Source organism: Schistocerca gregaria, chromosome 4 (assembly GCF_023897955.1).
Source record: "Schistocerca gregaria isolate iqSchGreg1 chromosome 4, iqSchGreg1.2, whole genome shotgun sequence".
Taxonomy (NCBI): Eukaryota; Metazoa; Arthropoda; class Insecta; order Orthoptera; family Acrididae; genus Schistocerca; species Schistocerca gregaria.
Genome location: NC_064923.1, coordinates 706,841,062 through 706,867,509, shown reverse-complemented (window position 1 = coordinate 706,867,509; position 26,448 = coordinate 706,841,062). Strand labels below are relative to the sequence as shown.

General features: G+C 43.0%; 1 protein-coding gene across 1 annotated transcript in view; it reads right to left on the bottom strand.

Moving 5' to 3' along the window:
• The window catches only part of LOC126266683 (RING finger and SPRY domain-containing protein 1-like), a 151,422-nt gene that overhangs the window by 57,368 nt on the left and 67,606 nt on the right, over window positions 1–26,448 (bottom strand). Inside the window, exons 6-7 of the mRNA XM_049971108.1 lie at window positions 18,886–19,001; window positions 6,100–6,243 (exon numbers count right to left, since the gene is read on the bottom strand). Coding sequence (XP_049827065.1) covers window positions 6,100–6,243; window positions 18,886–19,001 — 260 coding nt within the window. The remainder of the gene's footprint in view (window positions 1–6,099; window positions 6,244–18,885; window positions 19,002–26,448) is intronic.

Below are 26,448 nucleotides of genomic sequence, written 5' to 3'. Positions count from 1 at the left end.
ACATGGCAGTGTTATGTAACGGTACAGAGAGGATTTTACTTTGTTGAGAACAAGTATTTCTCCCATGCCATTCAGACAGTAGTGTAAAAGTTGAAGAAGAGTAAGAGGGAGCACAAAGATTGGGAAGACAATAGCGCAACATAAAATATGACAGTATCTATGCCTATAGGCAAGTAGCCCTGACAATTTTTCACAGGCAGGAGTGATATAGTCAAAATAGCATGTGTCATAAATGTATTGCATCGCACACAAGCATTCATTGCCAATCCCAGCCTGTGTGAGTGTACTAAAATCCTTGGAAAACAGAATCACCACAGTCCAGTATGGGGAGTATTAGTGACTCTACAAGCTTCTTTTTAAGCTTGAAAGGAAATACTGTTTTATATTTCTATAGTGAATGAAGTGACACTACACCTTCTTACAGACTGCAGTTGTGTGTTCAGTCCAGTCTAAGTGATGGTCTAGAATTATCCCCTAGTTCTTTGCAAAAAAAGAAAAGATAATTTCTGTGCTATTTAGGATTAAGAGTGAAAGAAATTCTGTGAACTGAAGGGTACTAAGGTTTCTGTGAATGACTTCCGATTGCTTGCATTAAAAGATAAGTCAACTTTCAAACCTATGTTCTGTGCCCACTTACCTAAGGCAACTAAATCACCATTTACATGATAGATGGCTGTGCCCAAGTTTGTAGGACATGCACTTAGATATAACTGAAAGTCGTCATCATATAGGTGATATTTGCAGTGGGATAGAGAAGTTGATATCATTAACACATAATGAGGTAAGTAATGGACCCAATACTCGTTCTTGTGGGACTTCTGGATTGTGACCTTTTAGTTACTATCATTAAACGATATTGTTGGGATGTAAGCTATGAGCAGAACTATTGTAAGGCACGCTAAGAAAAAAATTTATTTGTGAGTCAAGCAAGTAGAATTTCAAAGTCAACAGTGTCAAAAGCTTTGCTGAAATACGGAAAGCACATAATAGTCACCTGTTGATTGTCCATAGCAATTAGCACCCCAGCTGGTGAGCATTAAGATGCCGCCAGCATGTCTGTTTAAGCTGCCGAATATGAGAGAGCCAAGTCAACCGGGTATCAAAAACCATTCCCAAAAACTGATGTGGCTCCACCACAGCAAGAGGTTCACCATCGTGATAAAGCTGTGGCTCAGGGTGAACAGTGTGTCACCAGCAGAAATGCATAACACAGGTCTTGGCATCCGAAAACTGGAAGCCATGCACTACAGCCCAAGACTGCACCTTGCGGATAGTGCCCAGCAGCTGCAATGGCAGTGGAGCTAAAGTATAGGCAGAGGTCGTCAGCATACAAGGAAGCTGAGACCAACATTCCCACTGCTGCAGCGAGTCCATTAATTGCAATTAAAATGAGGCAGACACTTAAGATAGATCCTTGGGGTACCCCATTCCCCTGAACTTGGGAGGAGCTATGGGAGGCTGCAACTTGCAAGTGGAGGGAATGAAGCGACAGAAAATTTTGTATGAAAATCAGGAGCGGATCCTGAAGACCCCAACCATGAAATGCAGAGAGGGTGTGATGTCACCATGTCGTATTGTGTGCCTTCCGCATGTAAAAAAAAAACTGTGACCAGATGCTGACAGCGGGCAAAGGCCATACGGATGGCAGTCTCCAGGCACACCAGATTATTGGCAGCAGAGCAGTTCTTACGGAAACCAGCCCGAGATGGAGCCAGAAGGCCCCGAGACTCAAGCAGCCAACTCAACCTCCGGCTCACCATGTGTTCGAGCGACTTGCAAAGAACATTAGTGAGGCTAATGGGACGGTAGCTGTCCACCTCCAGTGGGTTCTTGCCAGGTTTCAACATGGGAATTACGATGCTTTCCCGCCATTCAATGGAAACTCACCCTCAACCCAGATACGGTTGAAAAGGTCTAGGAGGCATCGCTGGCAGTCCACCGAGAGGTGTTTGAGCATCTGACAGTGGATGCGACCTGGCCCGGGAGCCTTATCAGGGCAAGCGGCTAGGGCACTTCAGAATTCCCACTCACTGAACAGAGCATTGTACAATTCAGGGTGGCACGTGTGAAATGAAAGGCTCTGACATTCCAACTGCTCTTTCAGGGAGCGGAAGGCCAATCGGTAATTCGCAGAAGTGGAACTCTGAGCAAAATGCTCCGCTAAGTGGTTTTCAATTCTGTCGGAGTCAGTACAGACTGCTCCATTCAGTGAAAGCGCAGGTATGCTGACGGGGGTCTGATAGCCATAGAGTCACCTAATCTTGGCCCAAATCTGCGGTGGAGAGGTACGGAGGCCAATGGTGGAGACATCTTTCCCAGCACTCCTGCTTGCATTGGCGAATGAGGCGGCGGGCGCGTGCACGGAGCCGTTTAAAAGTGATGTGTGTCAATGAGGGATGCCGCTTGTGTCACTGGAGTGCCTGCCTGCAATCTTTAATTGCCTCAGCTATCTCTGGCAACCACCAAGGCACAGTCCTCCACCAAGGGGACCCAGAAGAACAGGGAATGGCAGATTCTGTGTCAGTAACGATGCCGGTGGTGACCAAGTGAACCACAACATCAATGGCATCATTGGAAAGAGGCTCAATAGTGGCAATGGAGGTGAACAAGTCCCAGTCAACTTTATTCATAGCCCACCAGCAGGGGCACCCAGGAGAATGACACTGTAGCAGTGACAGAAATATCGAAAAGTGGTCACTAACACACAAGTAGTCATGCACACTCCATTGGACAGATGGTAATAGGCTAGGGCTGCAGATCGAAAGGTCGATGGCTGAGCACATGCCATGCACCACACTGAAATGTGTGAAGACACCAGTATTTAAAAGAGAAAGGTCGAGCTGTGCCAATACTTGCTCAACGATGCTGCCTCGGCCTGTTGCCACTGATCCACCCCACAGAGGGTTATGGGAGGTGAAGCCACACAGTAACAGAAAAGGTGGTGGCAATTGGGCTATCAGCGCATGGCAATTGGGCTATCAGCTCAGCCAGGACATGCTGCGGGACATCACCATCTGGTGGAAGATAGAGACTGCAGACAGTAACAGCCTGAGGCGTCCACACCTGAATAGTGACAGCCTTTAAAGGTGTTTGTAGAGGGACAGACTCGCTGTAAAGAGAGTGGAGGACATAGATGCAGACAGATGAGATACCCTCTCATAAGCTGCCCGGTTCTTATAATAACCGCGATAGCCATGGAGGGCGGCGCATTGCCGGAAACCAAGTTTCCTGAAGAGCAATGCAGAGAAAAGGGTGAAGGCTGAGAAGTTGTTGGAGCTCAGCAAGATGATGGAAAAAACTGCTGCAGTTCCACTAGAGGATGACATTGTCCATTGCCAAGAAAGGCGGGAAGGGACCGAAGAGGCAGATTACATCGCTGGGTCACCTGCTGCCACCGATTGAGTACTGATGGGAGCGACATCCATCATGTCTAAGTGACCGGCGAGATCTAGGTCCTCAGAGGAAGCCAGAATATCCAACGCATCCTCAGACACAGAGCTTGTAGGTAGTGGTGGAGTGGGTGCAATTTCCTTGGTCTTAGGGGTCTTCGTTTTCGACTTCTCACACTGTTCCTTTGGTTGCCCTTACTGGGAGGGCTTCTTTGATTCAGTCTCCAGGACTGAAGAGGACTGCGAAGCCCTACGACCAGCTACCTGGGGCTTCTTCAGTCCCTGGTGGGTGTCTGGTTTGCCACTGGTAGGAACCTGGGCAGGGAGTGACCTAAGAGATCCCTTCCTAGTGAGAGAAGCTGAAAGACTTATGCTTCTCCGGCTTAGAAGTGCTGCTCTCGAGGTAGGTGGTGCAGGATCAACAGGGAGGGAAGTGCCCCCCCAGCATCAAGGGGGCAGGTGTGGTCCTTCCGCTCTGTGAGCAGACTGTATGTGATGCAATGGATGGAGCTGTAACAGGAGTGACAGTGGCAGCATAAGATGGCGTCATACACATGGGATGAAGCCATTCAGATTTCCATTTAGCCACAGTGTACGTCAGTCAGTCCAGGGTCTTGTATTCCATTATTTTCTGTTCCTTCTGTAGAATCTTACAGTCCGACAAGCAAGGGGGATGGTGCTCTCAGCAGTTGACACAGATGGGAGGCGGGGGACATGGAGTATTGGGATGGTATGGACGACCACAATTGCGACATATGAGGCTGGAAGCATAGTGGGAAGACATATAGCTGAACTTCCAACACTTGAAGCACCGCATCAGGGGAGGAATATATGGCTTGTCATCACAGGGGTAGACCATCACCTTCACCTCCTTGGGTAATGTGTCACCCTCGAAGGCCAAGATGAAGGCCCTGGTGGCAACCTGATTATCCCTTGGACCCTGGTGGATGCACTGGATGAAATGGACACCTTGTCACTCTACGTTGGTGCACAGCTCATCATCAGACTGTAAAAGAAGGTCCCTGTGGAAGACAATGCCCTGGACCAGATTTGAGCTTTCATGGGGCGTGATAGTAACAGAAATATCCCCCAGCTTCTTACAAGTGATTAATGCCCGTGACTGGGCAGAGGATGCTGTTTTTATGAAGACTGACCCGGACCACATTTTTAGACAAGCCCTCCACCTCCCCAAACTTGTCCTCTAAATGCTCTACGAAGAACTTAGGCTTCATGGACACACAGGATTCCCCATCAGCTCTCGTACAGACTAGATATTGTGGCCAATATGCCTCACTGTCATTCATAGCCTTTTGTTCCTCCCATGGTGTGGCCAGGGAAGGAACGATTTGGTGTCATACATGTTTGCATTAAAGTGAGCCCTCAAATGCTTAGAGACTGCTGGTGGGAGAAGATGTGCCACGCTTCATTGCATGTCATCCATCCTGATGCAACCTACTGTGACCAAGGGTCGTCCCCACGGGCGCCACCCAGCCACAGCAAGGGCCACTTGGCAGGATGGCCATTGCCGGGAGTCCCAATACCCCAAGGAGATAGGCATCTACTCCTTGGCATACATGGGGAGTTAAAGGCATCAGTAGAGCGATCCCTGTGTTGTCAGGGCCTACAATCAACAGGGTACATGGTTGCCCCACCACAATGGACTGGCTATCGTGCTGGATATTAGGTGGCAAGTGGTCCATGGTCGTCACCAGCGCAGAAAGCGACACTGCTGAGTGCATGGCGGAAATCGCACCCAGGAATGTATCCTCGCCCAAAACATGGAGAGCGAGCGGGACTGCAATGCAACCACGAATAAGCTGGCTAAAGGTCTCAATGCACGATGGACACAATGCACCTTTTAGTCACCTCTTACGACAGGCAGGAATACCATGGGCCTATTCTTACCCCCGAACCCACAGGGGGTGGCAGTAGTGGGTTTACTAGAAAACTGATCACATGTTATGTTATAATATTGAGTCCTGTACCTGTCAAACGTACTAGTGCAACAGACTTTCTGCCCGTCTTAAGTCATACCAGCTACGGAATTTTTTTTTCATTTGTACCAACCATTGATACTTTAAGGGAGTATGTGGTATGCACCATTGTGTGTTGGTCAAGTCAAGATGTCCCTATAAATTATACTAAGTAAGTAAAATTCTCCTCAAACTCAAAGTTTCACTAAAGTAAAGTCAGCGAAAGAAGAACGCTGGCTGGTGCAATGATCTTGGCTTGGCTGCTTCCTGCATTTACCTTATTACTTAACACAATTTCGCAAATGTTTCTACGACAACACCTCAGTGTTGTTGCACCCCTACAGGTGGCAATTGTTTTTAATTGCAGTTGTTCACACTTGGCAGCTTCCAGGGGATCTGCAACTGTCTGGCATGTAATCAAATCCTCGTTATCACTATTCCTCTACACCATAAGCTCACATTTAAAAACAAATGATTCATTTCAGTTATGTGAAACACACCATTATAGAAATTTAAATTTCCACTTGTCACTGAAAGATTCAAACAGGCGCAAAATTCCTATCACAATTACAGCAACATCACAAGAGTTTATTGAAAAAATTTAAATTATATTTGTGTTACTTTTGTTGAAGCATTTGACAATAGAGAAAGTAAATGCACAAAATTATCCATATGACACAACAATTTGTAATGCGAATTAAAATATGTACAAGAAATCAGATGTATTACAGACTTACATGGTTAAGGAATGTAGAATCTTTGGTAGCCCATCCTATCTGCATCACACCAGGTGTGATTACCTGTGTCTCATAATACCAGACACCTTCATCAACTTGGAATGTACAGCGAACACTCTCAAATGAGTAAGCATCGCATCGTGCCTAGCAGTAGAAAAAAGTAAGAACTATGAAAGTCAACAGTTAATACACAAGATCCTGTTGAAACATTTGCAACACATTAACAGTTTAAGTCAGATAACTGGATAAGATACTGAACCTGGCAGATCTGCATAAATTGACAATAAATTAACACTCTTTCTAGACTTATGAACTGTAAAAAGCATCATTCAAATGATCTGACTATATTTTTGTCTAAAATGAATTTGCAATCTTTTAAATTTGTGATTTCTCCAAACCTTAAGGAAAATCTAATCAAAAAAATGACAATATACACTGCCTGGAGAGAAAAAAAAAACCAAGCACCCATAAGACATAATTACATGCCAATGTGACTTCTAAAACACACACACACACACACACACACACACACACACTAATGGGTCTGTAACTTGTGGGGTATATATGGGACATGAGCAGCATCTGATGCTGATTGACCACCATGAAAAACTGAGAGATGGTGCTTACTAGTGTGAGACAGCATAGTCAGCACCAGCCAATTTGAAAACTGCCTCATTGTGGATCTCCAATTGGCTGGTTGAATCATGCAATTATCCAGATTTGTGGGGTACTCAGATGTGACAGTGCCCTGAAGCTGGATTGCAATGAAACATGTGGGCAGGAATATTCTTTTCTGTTACAGTCCATGTCTACCACATCTGATCGCCACAATAGAGGATCACCACATTGTGCATCAGGCATATTGTAACATCACATCTGTGCGCACCATCTGGGAACAAAATGGACACTCTGCAACATTCTGTGTTGTCCCGCACCATTAAGCGTAGACTAGCAGTAATGGACTATGGCTTCTACTGACCTGAAGAAAACCATTAACACAGCAACACAAATGATGCATTTGATGTGGAGCTGTGATTGGGAAGCATGAACTGATTTTGAATAGTGTCACATGGTGTTTCAGGGTTGCCACGTTTGCCAAAGTGAAATTCCCTGATATTAACCTCAGAAAAAAGTAGGCCTCTTAAAAGAAACGTATAAGGTGAGGAAGAGTTGTGTAAACCAACACTATAGGTGACCACCAATAAAATGTTGCTTCCACTACATGTGTTATTCTCGGTCATTACCCAATGTCTTATGTATATTATTCTACAGGTATTGTGTGATTTTTCCTTCAAGAAATACACGAGTACACAATGTACAAACTGCCAGTGTCTAACATTCTGCGTGGTGTCTGTCTGTTCTATATCGTGTCTCCCAACCACTTTCGCGCAATGACGCTCTGAGCGTGTTTTTTTAAGGAATTGACGACTTTGAACCTGGGACCTGTTGCTGGTAAGGAGACACCAGACCACACACGCCATGTAGAATTCAGAAGAGTTCAGCGAGACTAACTAAATTTAGTGGAAGGGGTTCAAGGCTTTCCTATTTTTAGTTAGCTGGTAAAATAATGTCGAAAAAGCAGTTAAGTTTACCATTGGAAATTTTATTCTACTCACAAAACATTGTTTATAAATTGCACTATTGACAAAAGGAAATGTTTTAATACAGGATGGTAAAAACCAACTGCGTTCAACAAAAACGTGAACGAATATTCCCTGAATGGGTTTCCAAGTTCTACAATGGATCGAAGGATGACCTATTCCATATCACATCTATAATCTAGGTTTAAATTAAGTTTCACAAAAGAGAAAACTATCAAAATGGTCTTCAGTAACCCTCAATTATCTTTAATTACTTATCTAACTTGTCATAAATTACAGTGGCTTCTCAATAACTATATAACAGAAAAATCATCGCGTTTCAGATTTTTACTTCAAGTGGCAAATGTGAACACACATGAGCTTTAATTGACGATCGACACTAGTACGCAAAAAGGGGGTGTAACAGATGAGACTTCTGCAGTTCTGAGTGAAGCTTTATGCGCTGTTCTGCGGCATCGCGTGTGTTCATTACCTTGGCAGTGTTCGTCAGGGGGCGGCGGGCAGCACAGCTCCGCTCACCTCGCCGTCTCGGAAGCAACTCTCTCCTAACTTCTCCTTACTACCATTTACCAAAGTTGGTTTAAAAAAACTATCTGGCTGTGTTTTCATCTGATCAATCAGGGTCTCAATGTTAACCTTAAGCTCCGCCTACAAAAATTTTGTCTATCCAATGAGAAACATTATACTTTTCGTGGTGGGGCAAAATTTTATTTTATTTTTTTTTTTTTTTTTTTTGCAGTGTAACAGACGCGAAAAAGTCTCACGCTAAAACTTGCGGCTGGGGTGGTCCTAGCGGTTAGCAGGCAACGTGGGTGTCTGTGCCCTACCATTAGGGCCTTACAGCTTAACACGGTTCTGCTCTCGGCTTCTGTTCACGTTTCTCCCCTCGGAACTGCGTCTGTCTCACGGTGGGAAGGTATGACATGCATTTAGTCTGTGGTATTCCATTTTCTCACTCGTTACTCGTATTACTTTGGTTAATTTAATGTCACAATTTATTCGGAGCTATGTGACATACTACTGGATTTGCTTATCATGTCAGGGTTTTCATGGAAGGTGTTGGATTTGCCTGACACCTTACAAGGGATGCCACAATTTTCTTCTGCTTATTGTCCATACTTTCAAATATATAAACTACTATCGAAGTGCCAAAATGTACTAGAATTAATAAAGCGTCTATAAAATGCTGCACTTTACAATGTACTTGAAGTGAGACAGTTGCAGTTCCTGAAATCCATTTCCCATAGCCTCTGGCCTGTCAAGGAGCACCTCAGTCCTGGGCCCATGGATAAACCATGAAAATCCGCCGCATTATGCCACACACAGACAGACCCAGCCGGGGGGCAGATGGGGAGGCGAAGTGACTGAAATCTTAAGCACCCAAGCCATAAATTAAGAAGGATCTGCTTCTGAGTAAAGCCCTTGATGGTTCTTGAAATTAAGAAACACGTAGGAGCCTGATCAATGTTAGCAGGTGTGTAAAATTGTAAGGATTATGACAGTGAAGCTGATACATTACTTAAAAACCAACAAACAGAGGAGAACTGTTTAGAAAGTGGCATACCACCAGTGTTTCATTACAATCAGCGTAAAATGGCACAGGGTCATAGCTTAGCAGAGGATGTTACCTGAAAAGACAGTGCCCGTATGCAGTGTAACAAAAATTCTCTCTGTGATGAGATTGATGAGAATTATTAGCCCAAGCTGTAGGGCAAAGTTTACGCTCCATAAGTTTGCTCCTATGACGCTGTTCATGTCAGCACAGTAGTATATTTCTATGTATAGCAATACTGAGATTATCTAAAAGGACAAAATAGCTAAAAGGTCTGGGTAGAAGAACTGCAGCCTTAGCAGCAACATCAGCAGCCTCATTCCAAAATGACGACTTGCCAATGAACCCATACATGCAACATTTTTGTCCCAGCATCATCAATCGGGGCAATCCTGCATCTGCTGTACTAAAGAGTGGTATGTGTACCACACGCACGTGTTCTGGAGAGCACTGAGGGAACCTGGAGTACACAAAGGATTCAGAAAATAAGAATCGCCCGAAGCACCGTTTGGCAACTATTAGGTGAAAAACTTTGCATTTCGTACGTCTTACAGTCTGATATCTTTATTTAATAAAGAACTGAATTTCTTTTCATTATCCATCACATTCAGTGCACTCCATCCAATTAAGAAAAATGAAAATAGTACATTTTTGACAATACAATGTAATCAGATGGATAAAAATCTACTCACCAATTGACAGCAGAAAACACACACACACACACACACACACACACACACACACAAGGAGGTTATACTTTTGCAAGCTTTCAGAGCCAGTGGCTCTTCCTTCCTGCAGAAGGGTTGAAGGGGAAGCAAGTGGGTTGAAGCAAAAGGACTGTAGAGGTTTAGGAAATGGGGTGCACTTTGGAAAAGTCACACAGAACCGTGGATCAGGGGAGGCTTACCAGACAGGATGAGGTGGAAAACTGATTGTTGGAGACTGCACCAGATGAGATTTGAAAACCTGAGAACTTAAAGGTGGGAGACAGGATAATACGCAAGACAAGAGATTACTGCAAAACCGTTATGCACGAGGTAATAAGAGTGAAAAGCTAAGTGCGTAACAGAGGTGGGAGGAGGGCAGCAAAAAATAGACAGGTCAGAAAATGAAAGATAAAGAAAGCTAAAATGGAGTGAAGAAAGGAGCAGTTACTGTGAAGATATGCTGAGGTGGAAGAAATTAATGTAAACTGAGGCCATGTGGGTGGCAAGAACCAAGGACATGCTGTACTGTTAGTTCTCACCTGCGGAGTTACGAAAAACTTATGAGTGGGAGAATAATCCAGATGGCACAAGTGGTAAAATAGGTATTGAGGTCATGACTCATGTTGTAGAGCACGCTCTGCAATATTATACTGGTTTTCAAACCATGTTCGGTGCAGTCCCCAACAATCAGGCTTCTCCCCCCCCATCCCATCTGGAAGCCTCCCTTGACCCACAGTTGTGTGTGACTTTTCCGGAATCTACCTCATTTCCTAAACTTTTCCAGTCATTTAGCTTCACTCCTCTTTCTTTCCTTTCAGTCTTTATGATGGAAGGAGGAGCCACTAGCTCCAAGAGCTTGAATTAGTATAACCTTTTATGTGTGTGTGTCTTTCTGCCACCGCTTCGTGAATAGATTTTCATCTCTCCAATTACATTCCGTTAAGTAAAACATTGCACAAATTTTAAAGAGCTCGCAGAGATAAAAACGAGGTGCATAAACTTTGCATATGGTTGGTTTTAGTTCTTACACTGCAGTGAATGAAATGTAGATCAGACATCGAAATTTTATTTAAAATTAAGAGCAGACTGATATTTCAGTCTCGAGTTACTTGGTTTTGTATCCTTGCACATCATGAATCACGTGGTCATAACAATAGTCATTTCTCAGAAACAACTCAAGATACTAAAACTAAGTTTCTCGCATATGATAGCATGTAATGAGGCATATATGTTTTTCACTTATCAAGATATGGAAGTAACTTGTCCACAGCAGTGAGACGTCTGCATCTCGGGACACATTCAGACACCCATAGCACTGTTGGAAAATCCAACTGGCATGCTTAAACACCTCCACAGCGCCTGGGGAAGGGCATAGTAGGATGTGGATGCATGCCAGGGGGAGAGGGAGAGAGAGAGAGAGAGGGAGATTTCTATTATATTAGTTGCTTTGGAGGGTCGGGTCTTGTGTGCTTTAGACCGCAGAGTTCAGAAGCAGGAGTATTTTACTTCGACATTTCTTGAGAGGTATGGTTTTCCTCTCCAGGTCAATCAGCTGTCTCTCAAGGTAATAGAGTGGTTGTCAATTTGTACTAATGAAATGGAGGCTGGCCAGGTAATGCTTTTGTGTGCAGCTGCTGTTGAGAAGCATCCATCCATTCAGAAAAAGAAATAACATTTTTTATCTTCATACTTCCTTTACATTTGTTGAATGAGGATCTGGACATCTGCTGGCTAGAGGTAAGCAAATAATAGTCTCAAGTATTCCCCTCAAATTTTCATTCTGCTGTATGATACATGAGAGAATAACGTGTGAATGAAGTGGTGAAGGTTTTATAGGATGTTGTGCAGACAGCATAATAGCTATAGACAAGGATACTTCTTTAGCCTTCTGAGATTTTACAATTCTGGCACTAAACTGGAGATGGATGGCAAATGTGGACACATCCTTCATGCTTTTGGCATAGCAACAACAGCCAGATGATAGTACAGGTACAGTTCCATCTATGTGACTAACAATGAAAAGAAAATGAAGAAAGATTATAAAAATGTTTTTAAAAAAGCTGCAGAAGTAACACAAATAGATTCACACTTTAAGCAATTTTTGAGGAAGCTCATGAAGGTAATGCACCTTTGTTTTCGTTTTCCTACACTTCGCTTCACTTCACGGACCATTCCACGCACTTTCAAAAAGTTTGTTATCTCCTCTTCACCATTTATAGGGTGACCTTTCAGGTATGCTCCTAATTAATGTTGCAATAGCCTCTTGAGGAATTATCGTTATTTCAGAATGGCCTCCTGTATATCCTGCAGAATTTCTGTATAGTGCTGATATACTTTTCTCCCCCTGCTTGTCTTATACACACTCAACAGGACACAAATCAGGGCTTTGAGTAGGCCAAGCCAAAGCATCAATTTCTATTCCAAATAAGAACTTCTGTGCAATTCTCACAACATGTGGGTGTGCACTGTCATGCATCAGTGTAAAACCATCACCTATAAATGGAGAAAAAGGCAAAACACGTTCTCCAAAAAGATCTCTTCCACATATTGATGTGATATAAGGCTCTATGTTTCGTGGAAATCCAATCTGTACTTGGAGTCTCACTGATTCATGCACAAACCTTCAGAGAACCATCATGGAAAGATGTCCTGGATGAGTATGTGCGAGGCAAATATCTTTCCCCTGGCCTGCTCCTGATGCCCTCTCTACCATCAGATGATCACAGGCCAAATCGTTACTTATTGGTGAACAACACTTGCTTTCACTGTTGCACTCTCCAGCAATGATATTAACTTGCGAAATTTAGCACAGCTGTGCAATGTTCTCTGGCAAGTTCTGGGCCTGTAGCAGGTTGTAAGGATTGAAGAGTGCTTTCTTCCAATCTTCTTCAGATGGTTCTCTCACTAACACTTATGCTAACCGTGACCCCTCAAATTTTGTACAGTTGATTTCATGCTTCCGTGGCAATGGTGTGATGATTGCTGAGAACTTTAAGTTGTAAGAAGTGATCATCTCTTGTTGCCATTGCTCTTCTAGGATTTGATCTCTGTTTCCTTGCATAGCCTCCAGTTTCTTATGGTTCTCAACAGCTTTTGCAGAACCTTCAGGACTTAACAGCATGTTTATTCCAGAAATCTGAGTACAATAATCACAGGAAGTTCCTATAAACAAGTTTCATTGAAAGTAGAACAGTACAAGATACAACAATAAGTGTTACAAAAGTGTAGAAAACTATTATTGTTCACATCCAGAGAAAGGACAATAAACTCTCCATGCTTCATTGTTTGCTTTTAAAGCAATGCCAATAAAGTAACTATAAAAAATATAGGATAAAGTGCTACATTTTGATTAAATATGCAGGGTGTTATAAAAAGGTATGGCCAAACTTTCAGGAAACATTCCTCACACACAAAGAATGAAAATATGTTATGTGGACATGTGTCCGGAAACACTTACTTTCCATGTTAGAGCTCATTTTATTACTTCTCTTCAAATCACATTAATCATGGAATGAAAACACACAGCAACAGAACGTACCAGTGTGACTTCAAACACTTTGTTACAGGAAATGTTCAAAATGTCCTCCATTAGCGAGGATACATGCGTCCACCCTCTGTTGCATGGAATCCCTGATGTGCTGATGCAGCCCTGGAGAATGGCGTATTGTATCACAGCCATCCACAATACAAGTACGAAGAGTCTCTACATTTGGTACCAGGGTTGCATGGACAAGAGCTATCAAATGCCCCCATAAATGAAAGTCAAGAAGGTTGAGGTCAGGAGAGCGTGAAGGCCATGGAATTGGTCCGCCTCTACCAATCCATCGGTCACCGAATCTGTTGTTGAGAAGCGTACGAACACTTCGACTGAAATGTGTAGGAGCTCCATCGTGCATGAGCCACATGTTGCGTAGTACTTGCAAAGGCACATGTTCTAGCAGCACAGGTAGAGTATCCCTTATGAAATCGTGATAACGTGCTCCATTGAGCATAGGTGGAAGAACATGGGACCCAATCAAGACATCACCAACAATGCCTGCCCAAACGTTCACAGAAAATCTGTGTTGATGACGGGATTGCACAATTGCGTGCGGATTCTCGTCAGCCCACACATGTTGATTGTAAAAATTTACAATTTGATCACGTTGGAATGAAGCCTCATCCGTAAAGAGAACATTTGCACTGAAATGAGGATTGACACATTGTTGGGTGAACCATTCACAGAAGTGTACCCATGGAGTCCAATCAGCTGCTGATAGTGCCTGCACACGCTGTATATGGTACGGAAACAACTGGTTCTCCCGTAGCACTCTCCATACAGTGACGTGGTCAACGTTACCTTGTACAGCAGCAACTTCTGTGACACTGACATTACGGTTATCGTCAACTGCACGAAGAATTGCCTCGTCCATTGCAGGTGTCCTCGTCGTTCTAGGTCTTCCCCAGTCGCGAGTTATAGGCTGGAATGTTCCGTGCTCCCTAAGATGCCAATCAATTGCTTTGAACGTCTTCCTGTTGGGACACCTTCGTTCTGGAAATCTGTCTTGATACAAATGTACCGCGCCACGGCTATTGCCCCGTGCTAATCCATACATCTAATGGGCATCTGCCAACTCGGCATTTGTAAACTGACTGCAAAACCATATTCGTGATGAACACTAACCTGTTGATGCTACGTACTGATGTGCTTGATGCTAGTACTGTAGAGCAATGAGTCGCATGTCAACACAAGCACCGAAGTCAACATTACCTTCCTTCAATAGGGCCAACTGGCGGTGAATCGAGGAAGTACAGTACATACTGATGAAACTAAAATGTGCTCTAACATGGAAATTAAGCATTTCTTGACACATGTCCACAAAACATCTTTTCTTTATTTGTGTGTCAGGAATGTTTCCTGAAAGTTTGGCCGTACCTTTTCATAACACCCTGTATAATTACACAAGACTTATGTTTTTCATTTCAGTTAGTCTATTTTCCAAGCAACAGTGAGACCATTTTCCCTCACCTAGATCTCATGTACAGCTTACTAACTGAGGTACACACACAATTTTCGGGGTTAAGAGGCATGGTTGCCAGTACAATTATAGTTGTAGTGGGGGAGGAATTTGGGGGGGGGGGGGGGGGGGCAGTGGAAGTCTCTTGTACGTCTTTGGAACAAGATAAGCTTTTTGCTGCATTTTTACAGGACATACAGGTATGATTACAATGTTGACACTGGGAGTAATGCATCATGTTCAGTGTGTAGTCTCTTACATGGAAGTCACAGTCCACCCTGAACTTCAATGGGAGCTCCATCCAATCAAATGTAAGGATTAGAATACAAGTAGATGCTTATTCATTATCTGTTTTCTTCACAACTTAATGGACTGCTTCTACAGCTTGATTGAAAAACTTAGCTTGGATTTCCCTCTTGTCAGACCAGCAAGCAGTTGAGCAGTTATAAATCAATGAGAGCAATTCAGTGTGTAATGGGCTTCTACATGAATAGGGGGTCCATGGAGGAGCATAACACTTTACGTTTTCGTGGCTGAAACGGTAAGGTTTCATTATATATATATACACACACACAAAAAATTCCGAGGTTTCGCAACCGGCGGTTGCTTCGTCAGGAAAGAGGGAAGGAAAAGGAAAGATGAAAGGATGTGGGTTTTTAGGGAGAGGGTAAGGAGTCATTCCAATCCTGGGAGCGGAAAGACTTACCTTAGGGGGAAAAAGGATAGGTGTATACTCGCATGCGCGCACACACACACACACACACACACACACACACACACACACACACACACACCCCCATCCATACATATGCAGACACAAGCAGGCATATTTAAAGGCAAAGAGTTTGGGCAGAGACCCCAGTCGAGGCGGAAGTGCAGAGGCAAAGATGATGTTGAATGACAGGTGAGGTATGAGTGGCGGCAACTTGAAATTAGTGGAGGTTGAGGCCTGGTGGATAACAGGAAGAGAGGATATACTGAAGGGCAAGTATCCATCTCCGGAGTTCGGATAAGTTGGTGTTGGTGGGAAGTATCCAGATAACCCGAACGGTGTAACACTGTGCCAAGATGTGCTGGCCGTGCACCAAGGCATGTTTAGCCACACAGTGATCCTCATTACTAACAAACACTGTCTGCCTGTGTCCATTCGTGCGAATGGACAGTTTGTTGCTGGTCATTCCCACATAGAAAGCGTCACAGTGTAGGCAGGTCAGTTGGTAAATCACGTGGGTGCTTTCACACGTGGCTCTGCCTTTGATCGTGTACACCTTCCGGGTTACAGGACTGGAGTAGGTGGTGGTGGGAGAGTGCATAGGACAGGTTTTACACCGGGGGCAGTTACAAGGGTACGAGCCAGAGGTTAGGGAAGGTGGTTTGGGGATTTCATAGGGATGAACCAAGAGGTTACGAAGGTTAGGTGGACGGCGGAAAGACACTCCTGGTGGAGTGGGGAAGATTTCATGAAGGATGGATCTCCTTTCGGGGCAGGATTTTAGGAAGTCGTATCCCTGCTGGGGAGCCACAGCCGTACCCTCTCCCTTAAAATCCACATCCTTTCGTCTTTCCCTCTCCTTCCCTCTTTCCTGAAGAAGCAACCGTCGGTTGCGATAGCTAGAAGTTCTGTGTGTGTGTGTGTGTGTGTGTGTGTGTGTGTGTGTGTGTGTGTGTGTTTTATTGTGCCGGTCTACCGGCGCTTTCCCGCTTGGTAAGTCTTGGAATCTCTGTTTTTAATGTATTTTTCCCATGTGGAAGTTTCTTTCAATCCTTGCTGAATGACGAGTGGATTTACTTAACTAAAACTCTGACCTCCTTCCATGTGTGAACGATTAGGTAGGGAGGTAAAAGCACCTGACTTGCCATTTCCTTTGGTTCATTTCATTTCCTCTTGCTAGATGGAGGCTGAGGAGATCAGTTTCGTGTTACTCAATGCGGTTTGATATCTCATGTCTGAGGAAATTCAAGCCGTAAGCGTGTACCACGCTGAGACGACAGTCTAAGAAAGAGCCAGAATAAGGGTCAAAACAGATGGCAGAACAGAACTGATGCTGGTGTGCAGTATGGTTGCCATGTGTATATATACATGCACTGTCAACACAACCAATTACTTTCTACATTAGTGATACAAATAAACATGCTTTCCTGTCCTATGTTATGATTATGGAGTTTACACTACATATCATACAACCTGCAACTGAAATAATCAGTTACAACTCACTGACTTGATCGTTTATTTCAGACAGAACTTCATTTGTGCTGTAATATAATCAGATAATTTATATGAGAAGTTGCCAGTAAGGTACATATTTAAAATCCATTTTTTGTCTTATGGTCAGAATCCTTTGCAGAAGCATAAAAGAGAGGCAGTGAAGATGTCTCTTGCCTGAAGGCTTATATATTTAGCAGTCTTTTTTATTGTGCCTGTTTGCAAACTCAAAGCCTCCCCTTTGTGGTGAGCAGCAAACTATCATTTTCATATTGTTCAAACAATGGAAACTACAGATAGGGTGGAAAATGGAGTTGACTTCGCTTCATAAGAAGCTAACATAGGTTACAGTGCACAGAGATTAGGTTGGACACTAGAAATCACTGGACTGGTGTGATAAGGTACATGTTCATACAAGTTGATGACAGAGTATGAGTATTTTGTAAGTCACATGAGACAATAGATCCTTCTTGTTAATAAGGCACATTGAGGCAGATGGTGGAGGTACAGTATTCCTGTAACAGGGATGTTTACAGAGAAGAAATAAAACCCAAGGTGCCTGCCATCATGTCTCATCGCTGAATGACATATTTGCCCACTACCCAATTACATGCATCCATTTGTTCGTCTACTGCTCCCCTCAGCAAAAATAACTGGTACCTTCAGCAAGGTACTGCACCACCTCCATAGCTAACAAACTGTGTGATATCAGACAGAGGAACAATGCACAGACAAGAGGGCTCGTGTACCTCCCCCCACACCACCTGAGGTCAATCCGGTGCACAACAGATTCGTCATGGATCAAGATTACACCAAAACAGTTGTCATGCCTCAGAGTGCTTCAACACCAGCATAAGGGTGAAAGAGGGTGCTACATGCATCTAGGTAGATGTGTTCTCATGAGTGTAATCTGATCCCAGATAGTATTCCCTTTTCTCCATATTTCTGCTCAATTTAGTCTTCCACCCCAAACAGAATTCAAAGCACCATAGGGGAAAAATTCTCATTTACTCTGTTTACTTCGCAGGTCCACTCCCACAGTTCTTCCTGTAAACACTCTCAGAACATTACAGCTTTCTTCATTATACCATGCAATGCCATCTTTTATTGTATGAATGTAAGTAAATGAGATGTTTTATTAAGTTTTTCTATGAACATTTAGCCATCACATTCAGCTAAGTCAATATTAAATGACAAGTTTTTTTGCATGGTCATCCTCTCCAGCAAGAGCAATAATATTTAGTTTGTAAATAAAACCTCCTCCTTATTGCTACATATAGTACAGCAAGAACAAGACAGTTTTATTTACAAATCAATATCAAATGATTTTATATTTAAAGTGATCAAGAAAGAATGTCCTATAAAGAAGCAGACAATGGAAGTTTGTTACTCTGACCTCCTCTTGTATGCTTATGCTTTTAATACGCTCACTTCAACAGAAAATCAACACTAAAGAATCCATGAACAATAATTTGCTATTTAACTATGCATAATATACTGCACCATTTCCTTTGTTATTTTCTACATATTAAAATTGTTGCCACCTTGGTTTCTGATCCAGAACTCTTCACTTTAATAGCCAATGTCATGTCAACCCAGTTTTCAAGTCACATGTCACATGTTTTATACAACTGTACTGAAATTTTTATCTTTCATGTAAAATTCTTTGGTGTTAAAACATTATGTGAATATAGTATGACAATAAATTAGAGAAAGATTTTATTACCTCCAGTCCATCAGGTGAGATCTTGAGGTATTCACTAACATCCTTTGTGTTAAGCATGACATTTATCCCAGTAGTATCAACACATTCATAAGAGAATTTACGTCCCTCTATCAGAACTGTAAAATAAAGAACTACATGAATATATACAACTTATGTTACCAGCAGAAAATACCAAACATATTTAATGACACATAATTTAGGAGTAAAGGAGTAAAAGTGGAAAAAAGGGCGGGCAAAAACTTTGCTAACTTTCAGGCAAATCGTTTGAAAAGCTTTTTTATTTTCTACTTCAGTACCAGTATCATGAACAAATAACAACTTGGGTTGATTTTCATGCACTGGTAGAGCTTATATCAAAATGAAAGTAATTAAGAGTTTTGTGAGAATTTGGTAGATAGGATTCTGCTTTCAAATTTACTGAACACTTCTTGCAAAACTATTCTTGCATTTATTTCAGGTTTGTCCCATTTTTTGTGTTTGTTTTGAATATCGTCAGAGAGAGTCCCTTTAGTCAGCCATAGTGCCAGTAGTGCTAGTGTTTGTTTTGAATACAGTCCAGAGACAGGTAGTGCTATTTTCATTTTTTTCTTCAAGTAGTGTCTAGTAACCACAGTTTAGTCAACTATCAGCCGCATTTAGTGAATTAGCAGTCTAGTTAAAAGTTGATTAACTCTCTACAGTAAATTGAGTTCTTAGGATGGATAGGATATGTGACTGCTGTGTACGGACGCAGAAGGAGCTGGCCAATGTTCGCGAACAGCTGAACGTGTTGATGGCCGCAGTCAGTCGTCGTCAGGCTGCTGCCTCGGAGTGTAGCGGCAGTGGGAAGTCTCGCATGGTACACCCCAGGTGTTACATGCTTCACCCACTGTCCCTGTTGTCGAGACATCTTCGCGGGTGCCGGGCCTGGTTGGGCCACCCTCTCCCCACGGGAAGTGGCGGGTTCAGCAGCGATCGTGGCGCATGAGGCGGAGGGTCAATGTGGAGGCTGGCCGTGTGGCATCGCCCGCTCTGCTTGTGAGTGGACATGTGGCCGCTCCTTCAGCAAGGTCCGAGCAGGCACATGGGGGGAGGGGTTTATTAGTGATTGGGAGCTCCAACGTTAGGTGGGTGATGGAGCCCGTTAGGGAAATAGCGGTCGGGGAAGAAGGCCAGGGTTCACTCTGTCTGCTTGCCAGGGGGGTCTCATCCGAGATGTGGAGGTGGACCTGCCAGCGGCAATAGAGAGCACTGGGTGCACCCGACTGCATATTGTTGCTCATGTCGGCACCAATGACTCCTGCCACCTGGGTTCAGAGGTCATCCTCAATTCATACAGGCGGTTGGCGGAGTTGGTGAAAGCGGAAAGCCTCGCTCGTGGGGTGGAATCTGAGCTAACTATTTGTAGTATTGTTCCCAGAAACGAACACGGTCCTCTAATTTGGAGCCAAGTGGAAGGCTTAAACCAAAGGCTCAGACGATTCTGCGCAGATCTGGGGTGCAAATTTCTCGACCTCCGCTATTGGGTGGAGAAATGTACGGTCCCCCTGAATAGGTCAGGCGTGCGCTGCACGCAGAAAGTGGCTACAATGGTAGTGGAGTACGTGTGGAGTGCACATGTGGGTTTTTTAGGTTAGAGAATTCTCTCCCTAGGCCCGACAAGACGCCTCCTGTGGTGCGGCAAGGTAGGAGTAGGGAAAATGAAACAGGGAATAACAATATTAATCTGGTAATAGTAAACTGCAGGAGCTTCTATAGAAAGGTCCCAGAACTGCTCTCATTAATAAACGGTCACAATGCCCACATAGTACTAAGGACAGAAAGTTGGCTGAAATCAGATGTAAACATTAATGAAATTCTAAACTCAGATTGGAATGTATACCGCAGAGACAGGCTGGGCAGTGAAGGGGGAGGCGGGTTTATAGTGATAAGAAGTGCAATAGTATCAAAAGAAATTGACGGAGATCCGAAATGTGAAATAATTTGGGTGAAGGTCGTGGTTAAAGCAGGTTCAGACAAGGTAATTGGATGTCTCTATAGCCCCCCCCCCCCCCCTCCCCCCTGGCTCAGCACCTGAAGGGTTATATTTCTGAGTGGAGATTTTAATTTGCCGGATATAGACTGGGAGACTCAAACATTCATAACGGGTGGCAGGGACAAAGAATCCAGTGAAATTTTTTTAAGTGCTTTATCTGAGAACTACCTTGAGCAGTTAAACCGAGAACCAATTCGTGGCAATAACATATTAGACCTTCTGGTGACAAACAGACCCGAACTATTTGAAACAGTTAATGCAGAACAGGGAATCAGCAATCAAAGCGGTCATTGCATCGATTTCAGCCGTAAATAGAAATATTAAAAAAGGTAGGAAGATTTTTCTGTTTAGCAAAAGTGACAAAAAGCAGATTTCAGAGTACCTGATGGCTCAACACAAAAGTTTTGTCTCGAGTACAGATAATGTTGAGGATCATGCAATACGCGTTAGATGAGTATTGAAGAAATGTATGATGAAATAAAATAAATTATTCAGATAGTGCAGGGAGATGAAAATTTAATAGTCACGGGTGACTGGAATTCGGTAGTAGGAAGGGAGACACGGAAACATAGTAGGTGAATATGGATTGGGGGGGAAGAAATGAAAGAGGAAGCTGCCTCGTAGAATTTTGCACAGAGCACAACTTAATCATAGCTAACACTTGGTTCAAGAATCATAAAAGAAGGTTGTATACATGGAAGAACCCTGGAGATACTAAAAGAAATCAGATAGATTATATAACGGCAAGACAGAGATTTAGGAACCAGGTTTTAAATTGTAAGACATTTCCAAGGGCAGATGTGGACTCTGACCACAATCTGTTGGTTATGACCTGTAGATTAAAAATGAAGAAACTGCAAAAAGTGGGAATTGAAGGAGATGGGATCTGGATAAACTGACTAAACCAGAGGTTGTACAGAGTTTCAGGGAGAGCGTAAGGAAAAATTGACAAGAATGGGGGAAAGAAATACAGTAGAAGAGGAATGCGTAGCTTTGAGGGATGAAGTAGTGAAGGCAGCAGAGGATCAAGTAGGTAAAAAGACAAGGGCTAGTAGAAATCCTTCGGTTACAGAAGAAATATTGATTTTAACTGATGAAAGGAGAAAATATAAAAATGCAGTAAATGAAGCAGGCAATAAGGAATACAAACGTCTCAAAAATGAGATCGACAGGAAGTGCAAAATGGTTAAGCAGGGATGGTTAGAGGACAAATGTGAGGATGTAGAGGCTTATCTCACTAGGGGTAAGATAGATACTGCCTACATAAAAATTAATGAGACCTTTGGAGAAAAGAGAACCAGTTGTATGAATATCAAGAGCTCAGATGGAAACCCAATTCTAAGCAAAGAAGGGAAAGCAGAATAGTGGAGGGAGTATAGAAAAGGGTCTATACAAGGGTGATGTACTTGAGGACAATATTACGGAAACGGAAGAGGATGTAGATGAAGATGAAATGGGAGATATGATACTGCGTGGGGAGTTTGACAGAGCACTGAAAGACCTGAGTCGAAACAAGGCCCCGGGAGTAGATAACATTCTATTAGAACTACTGGCAGCCTTGGGGGTGCCAGTCCTGACAAAACTCTACCACCTGTTGAGAAAGATGTATGAGACAGGCGAAATACCATCAGACTTCAAGAAGAATATAATAATTCCAATCCCAAAGAAAGCAGGTGTTGACAGATATGAAAATTACCGAACTATTAGTGTAAGTCACGCTAGCTAAATACTAATGTGAATTCTTGTTACAGATGAATGGAAAAACTGGTAGAAGCCGACTTCGGGGAAGATCAGTTTGGATTCCATAGAAATATTGGAACACTTGAGGAAATACTGACCTTAAGACTTATCTTAGAAGAAAGGTTAAGGAAGGGCAAACCTATATTTCTAGCATTTGTAGACTTAGAGAAAGCTTTTGACAATGTTGACTGGAATACTCTCTTTCAGGTTCTGAAGGTGGCAGGGGTAAAATACAGAGAGCGAAAGGCTATTTACAATTTGTACAGAAACCAGATGGCAGTTCTAAGAGTTGAGGGGCATGAAAGGGAAGCAGTGGTTGGGAAGGGAGTGAGACAGGGTTGTAGCCTCTCCCCGGTGTTATTCAATCTGTATATTGAGCAAACAGTGAAGGAAACAAAGAAATAATTTGGAGTAGGTAGTAAAATCCATGGAGAAGAAATAAAAACCTTGAGGTTCACCGATGACACTGTAATTCTGTCAGAGACAGCAAAGGACTTGGAAGAGCAGCAGAACAGAATGGACAGCGTCTTGAAAGGAGGATATAAGATGAACATCAACAAAAGCAAAACGAGGATAATGGAATGTAGTCGAACTAAGTCGGGAGATGCCGAGGGTATTAGATTAGGAAATGAGACAAGGAGTATTGCTATTTGGGGAACAAAATAACTGATGGTGGTCAAAGTACAGAGGATATAAAATTTAGACTGGCAATAGCAAGGAAAGCGTTTCTGAAGAACAGAAATTTGTTAACATCGAGTATAGAATTAAGTGTCAGGAAGTCATTTCTGAAAGTACAGGTTGATTCAAAAAGAATACCACAACTCTAGGAATTTAAAACTCTGCAACGACAAAAGGCAGAGCTAAGCACTATCTGTCGGTGAATTAAGGGAGCTATAAAGTTTCATTTAGTTGTACATTTGTTCGCTTGAGGCGCTGTTGACTAGGCGTCAGTGTCAGTTGATGCTAAGATGGCGACTGCTCAACAGAAAGCTTTTTGTGTTATTGAGTACAGAAGAAGTGAATCGACGACAGTTGTTGAGCGTGCATTTCGAACGAAGTATGGTGTTAAACCTCCTGATAGGTGGTGTATTAAACGTTGGTACAAACAGTTTACAGAGAATGGATGTTTGTGCAAAGGGAAAAGTTCTGGACGGCCGAGAATGAGTGATGAAAATGTAGCAAGCATCCAGAAAGCATTTGTTCGCAGCCCAGGAAAATCGACTCGCAGAGAGCTGCAAATTCCACAATCAACTGTATGGAGAGTCCTACAAAAAAGGTTAGTTATGAAACCTTATCGTCTGAAATTGGTTCAAGCACTGTCTGCAGCTGATAAGATTAAAAGAATCGATTTCTGTGATTTTATCGTTGCTCAAATGGAAACAGATGAATCTTTCGTTTCAAAGATTGTGTTTAGTGATGAAGCAACTTTCCACACTAACGGGAAAGCCAACCGTCACAATGTCTGTATATGGGGCACTGAGAATCCGCGGGAAACAACTCAGTATGAACGTGACTCGCCTAAGGTGAACGTTTTCTGTGCCATTTCAGCCAATAAAGTTTTTGGTCCCTTTTTCTTCGAAGGTGCTACTGTAACTGGACTACAGTATCTGGAGATGTTAGAGAATTGGCTGTTTCCTCAGCTCGAACAAGAAGCACAACAATTCATATTTCAGCACAATGGAACGCCACCACATTGGCACTTATCTGTCCGTAACTACCTGAACGTCAACTACCCGAGGCGATGGATCGGCCGCCAGGCAGCCTGTGACAGAGCACTTCATCACTGGCCTCCAAGAAGCCCTTATCTTACCCCCTGCGATTTTTTCTTATGGGGGTATGTTAAGGATATGGTGTTTCGGCCACCTCTCCCAGCCACCACTGATGATTTGAAACAAGAAATAACAGCAGCTATCCAAACTGTTACACCTGATATGCTACAGAGTGTGTGGAACGAGTTGGAGTATCAGGTTGATATTGCTCGAGTGTCTGGAGGGGGTCATATTGAACATCTCTGAACTTGTTTTTGAGTGAAAAAAAAAACTTTTTAAATACTCTTTGTAATGATGTATAACAGAAGGTTATATTATGTTTCTTTCATTAAATACACATTTTTAAAGTTGTAGTATTCTTTTTGAATCACCCTGTATTTGTGTTGAGTGTAACAATGTATGGAAGTGAAACATGGACAATAAATAGTTTGGACAAGAGAATAGAAGCTTTCGAAATGTGGTGCTACAGAAGAATGTTGAAAATTAGGTGGGTAGATCACATAACTAATTAGGAGGTATTGAATAGAATTGGGGAGAAGAGGAGTTTGTGGCACAACTTGACTAGAAGCAGGGATCGATTGGTAGGCCATGTTCCGAGGCATCAAGGGATCACCAATTTAGAATTGGAGGGCAGTGTGGGGGGGGGGGGGGGGGGGGGGGTAAAAATCATAGGTGGAGACCAAGAGATGAATACACCAAGCAGATTCAGAAAAATGTAGGTTGCAGTAGGTACTGGGAGATGAAGAAGCTTGCACAGGATAGAGTAGCATTGAGAGCTGCATCAAACCAGTCTTAGGACTGAAGACCACAACAACAACAACAACAACAACGATTATGTGCCAAGCAAGATCGTAAGAGAAGGAAAAGAGCCACCGTGGTAAAACAACCGAGTTAGAAAACTGCTGCGTAAGGAAAGGGAACTTCACAGCAAACATAAACATAGCCAAAGCCTTGCAGACCAACAAAAATTGCGTGAAGTGAAATGTAGTGTGAGGAGGGCTATGTGAGAGGCGTTCAATGAATTCCGAAGCAAAGTTCTATGTAATGGCTTGGCAGAAAATCCTAAGAAATTTTGGTCTTATGTCAAAGCGGCAGGTGGATCAAAACAAAATGTCCAGACACACTGTGACCAATATGGTACTGAAACAGAGGATGACAGACTAAAGGCCGAAATACTAAATGTCCTTTTCCAAAGCTGTTTCACAGAGGAAGACTGCAGTGTAGTTCCTTCTCTAGGTTGTCGCACAGATGACAAAATGGTAGATATCGAAATAGACGACAGAAGGATAGAGAAACAATTAAAATCACTCAAAAGAGGAAAGGGCGCTGGACCTGATGGGATACCAGTTCGATTTTACACAGAGTACGCGAAGGAACTTGCCCCCCCTTCTTCCAGCGGTGTACCGCAGGTATCTAGAAGAGCATAGCGTTCCAAAGGATTGGAAAAGGGCACAGATCATCCCCAGTTTCAAGAAGGGACATCGAACAGATGTGCAGGACTATAGACCTATATCTCTAATGTCTATCAGTTGTAGAATTTTGGAACACGTATTATGTTTGAGTATAATGACTTTTCTGGAGACTAGAAATTTATTCTGTAGGAATCGGCATAGGTTTCAAAAAAGACGATCGTGTGAAACCCAGCTTGCGCTATTCGTTCACAGGACTCAGAGGGCCATAAACACGGGTTCCCAGGTAGGTCAGGTAGGTGCCGTGTTTCTTCACTTCCACTATGCGTTCGATACAGTTCCCCACAGTCGTTTAATGAACAGAGTAAGAGCATATGGACTATCAGACCAATTGTGTGATTGGATTGAAGAGTTCCTAGATAACAGAATGCAGCTTGTCATTCTCAATGGAGAGAAGTCTTCCAAAGTAAGAGTGATTACAGGTGTGCCACAGGGGAGTGTCGTAGGACCGTTGCTATTCACAGTATATATAAATGACCTTGTGGATGACATCCAAAGTTCACTGAGGCTTTTTGCGGATGATGCTGTGGTATATCAAGAGGTTCAGTGAATTTACGCATGGTGCATGGAA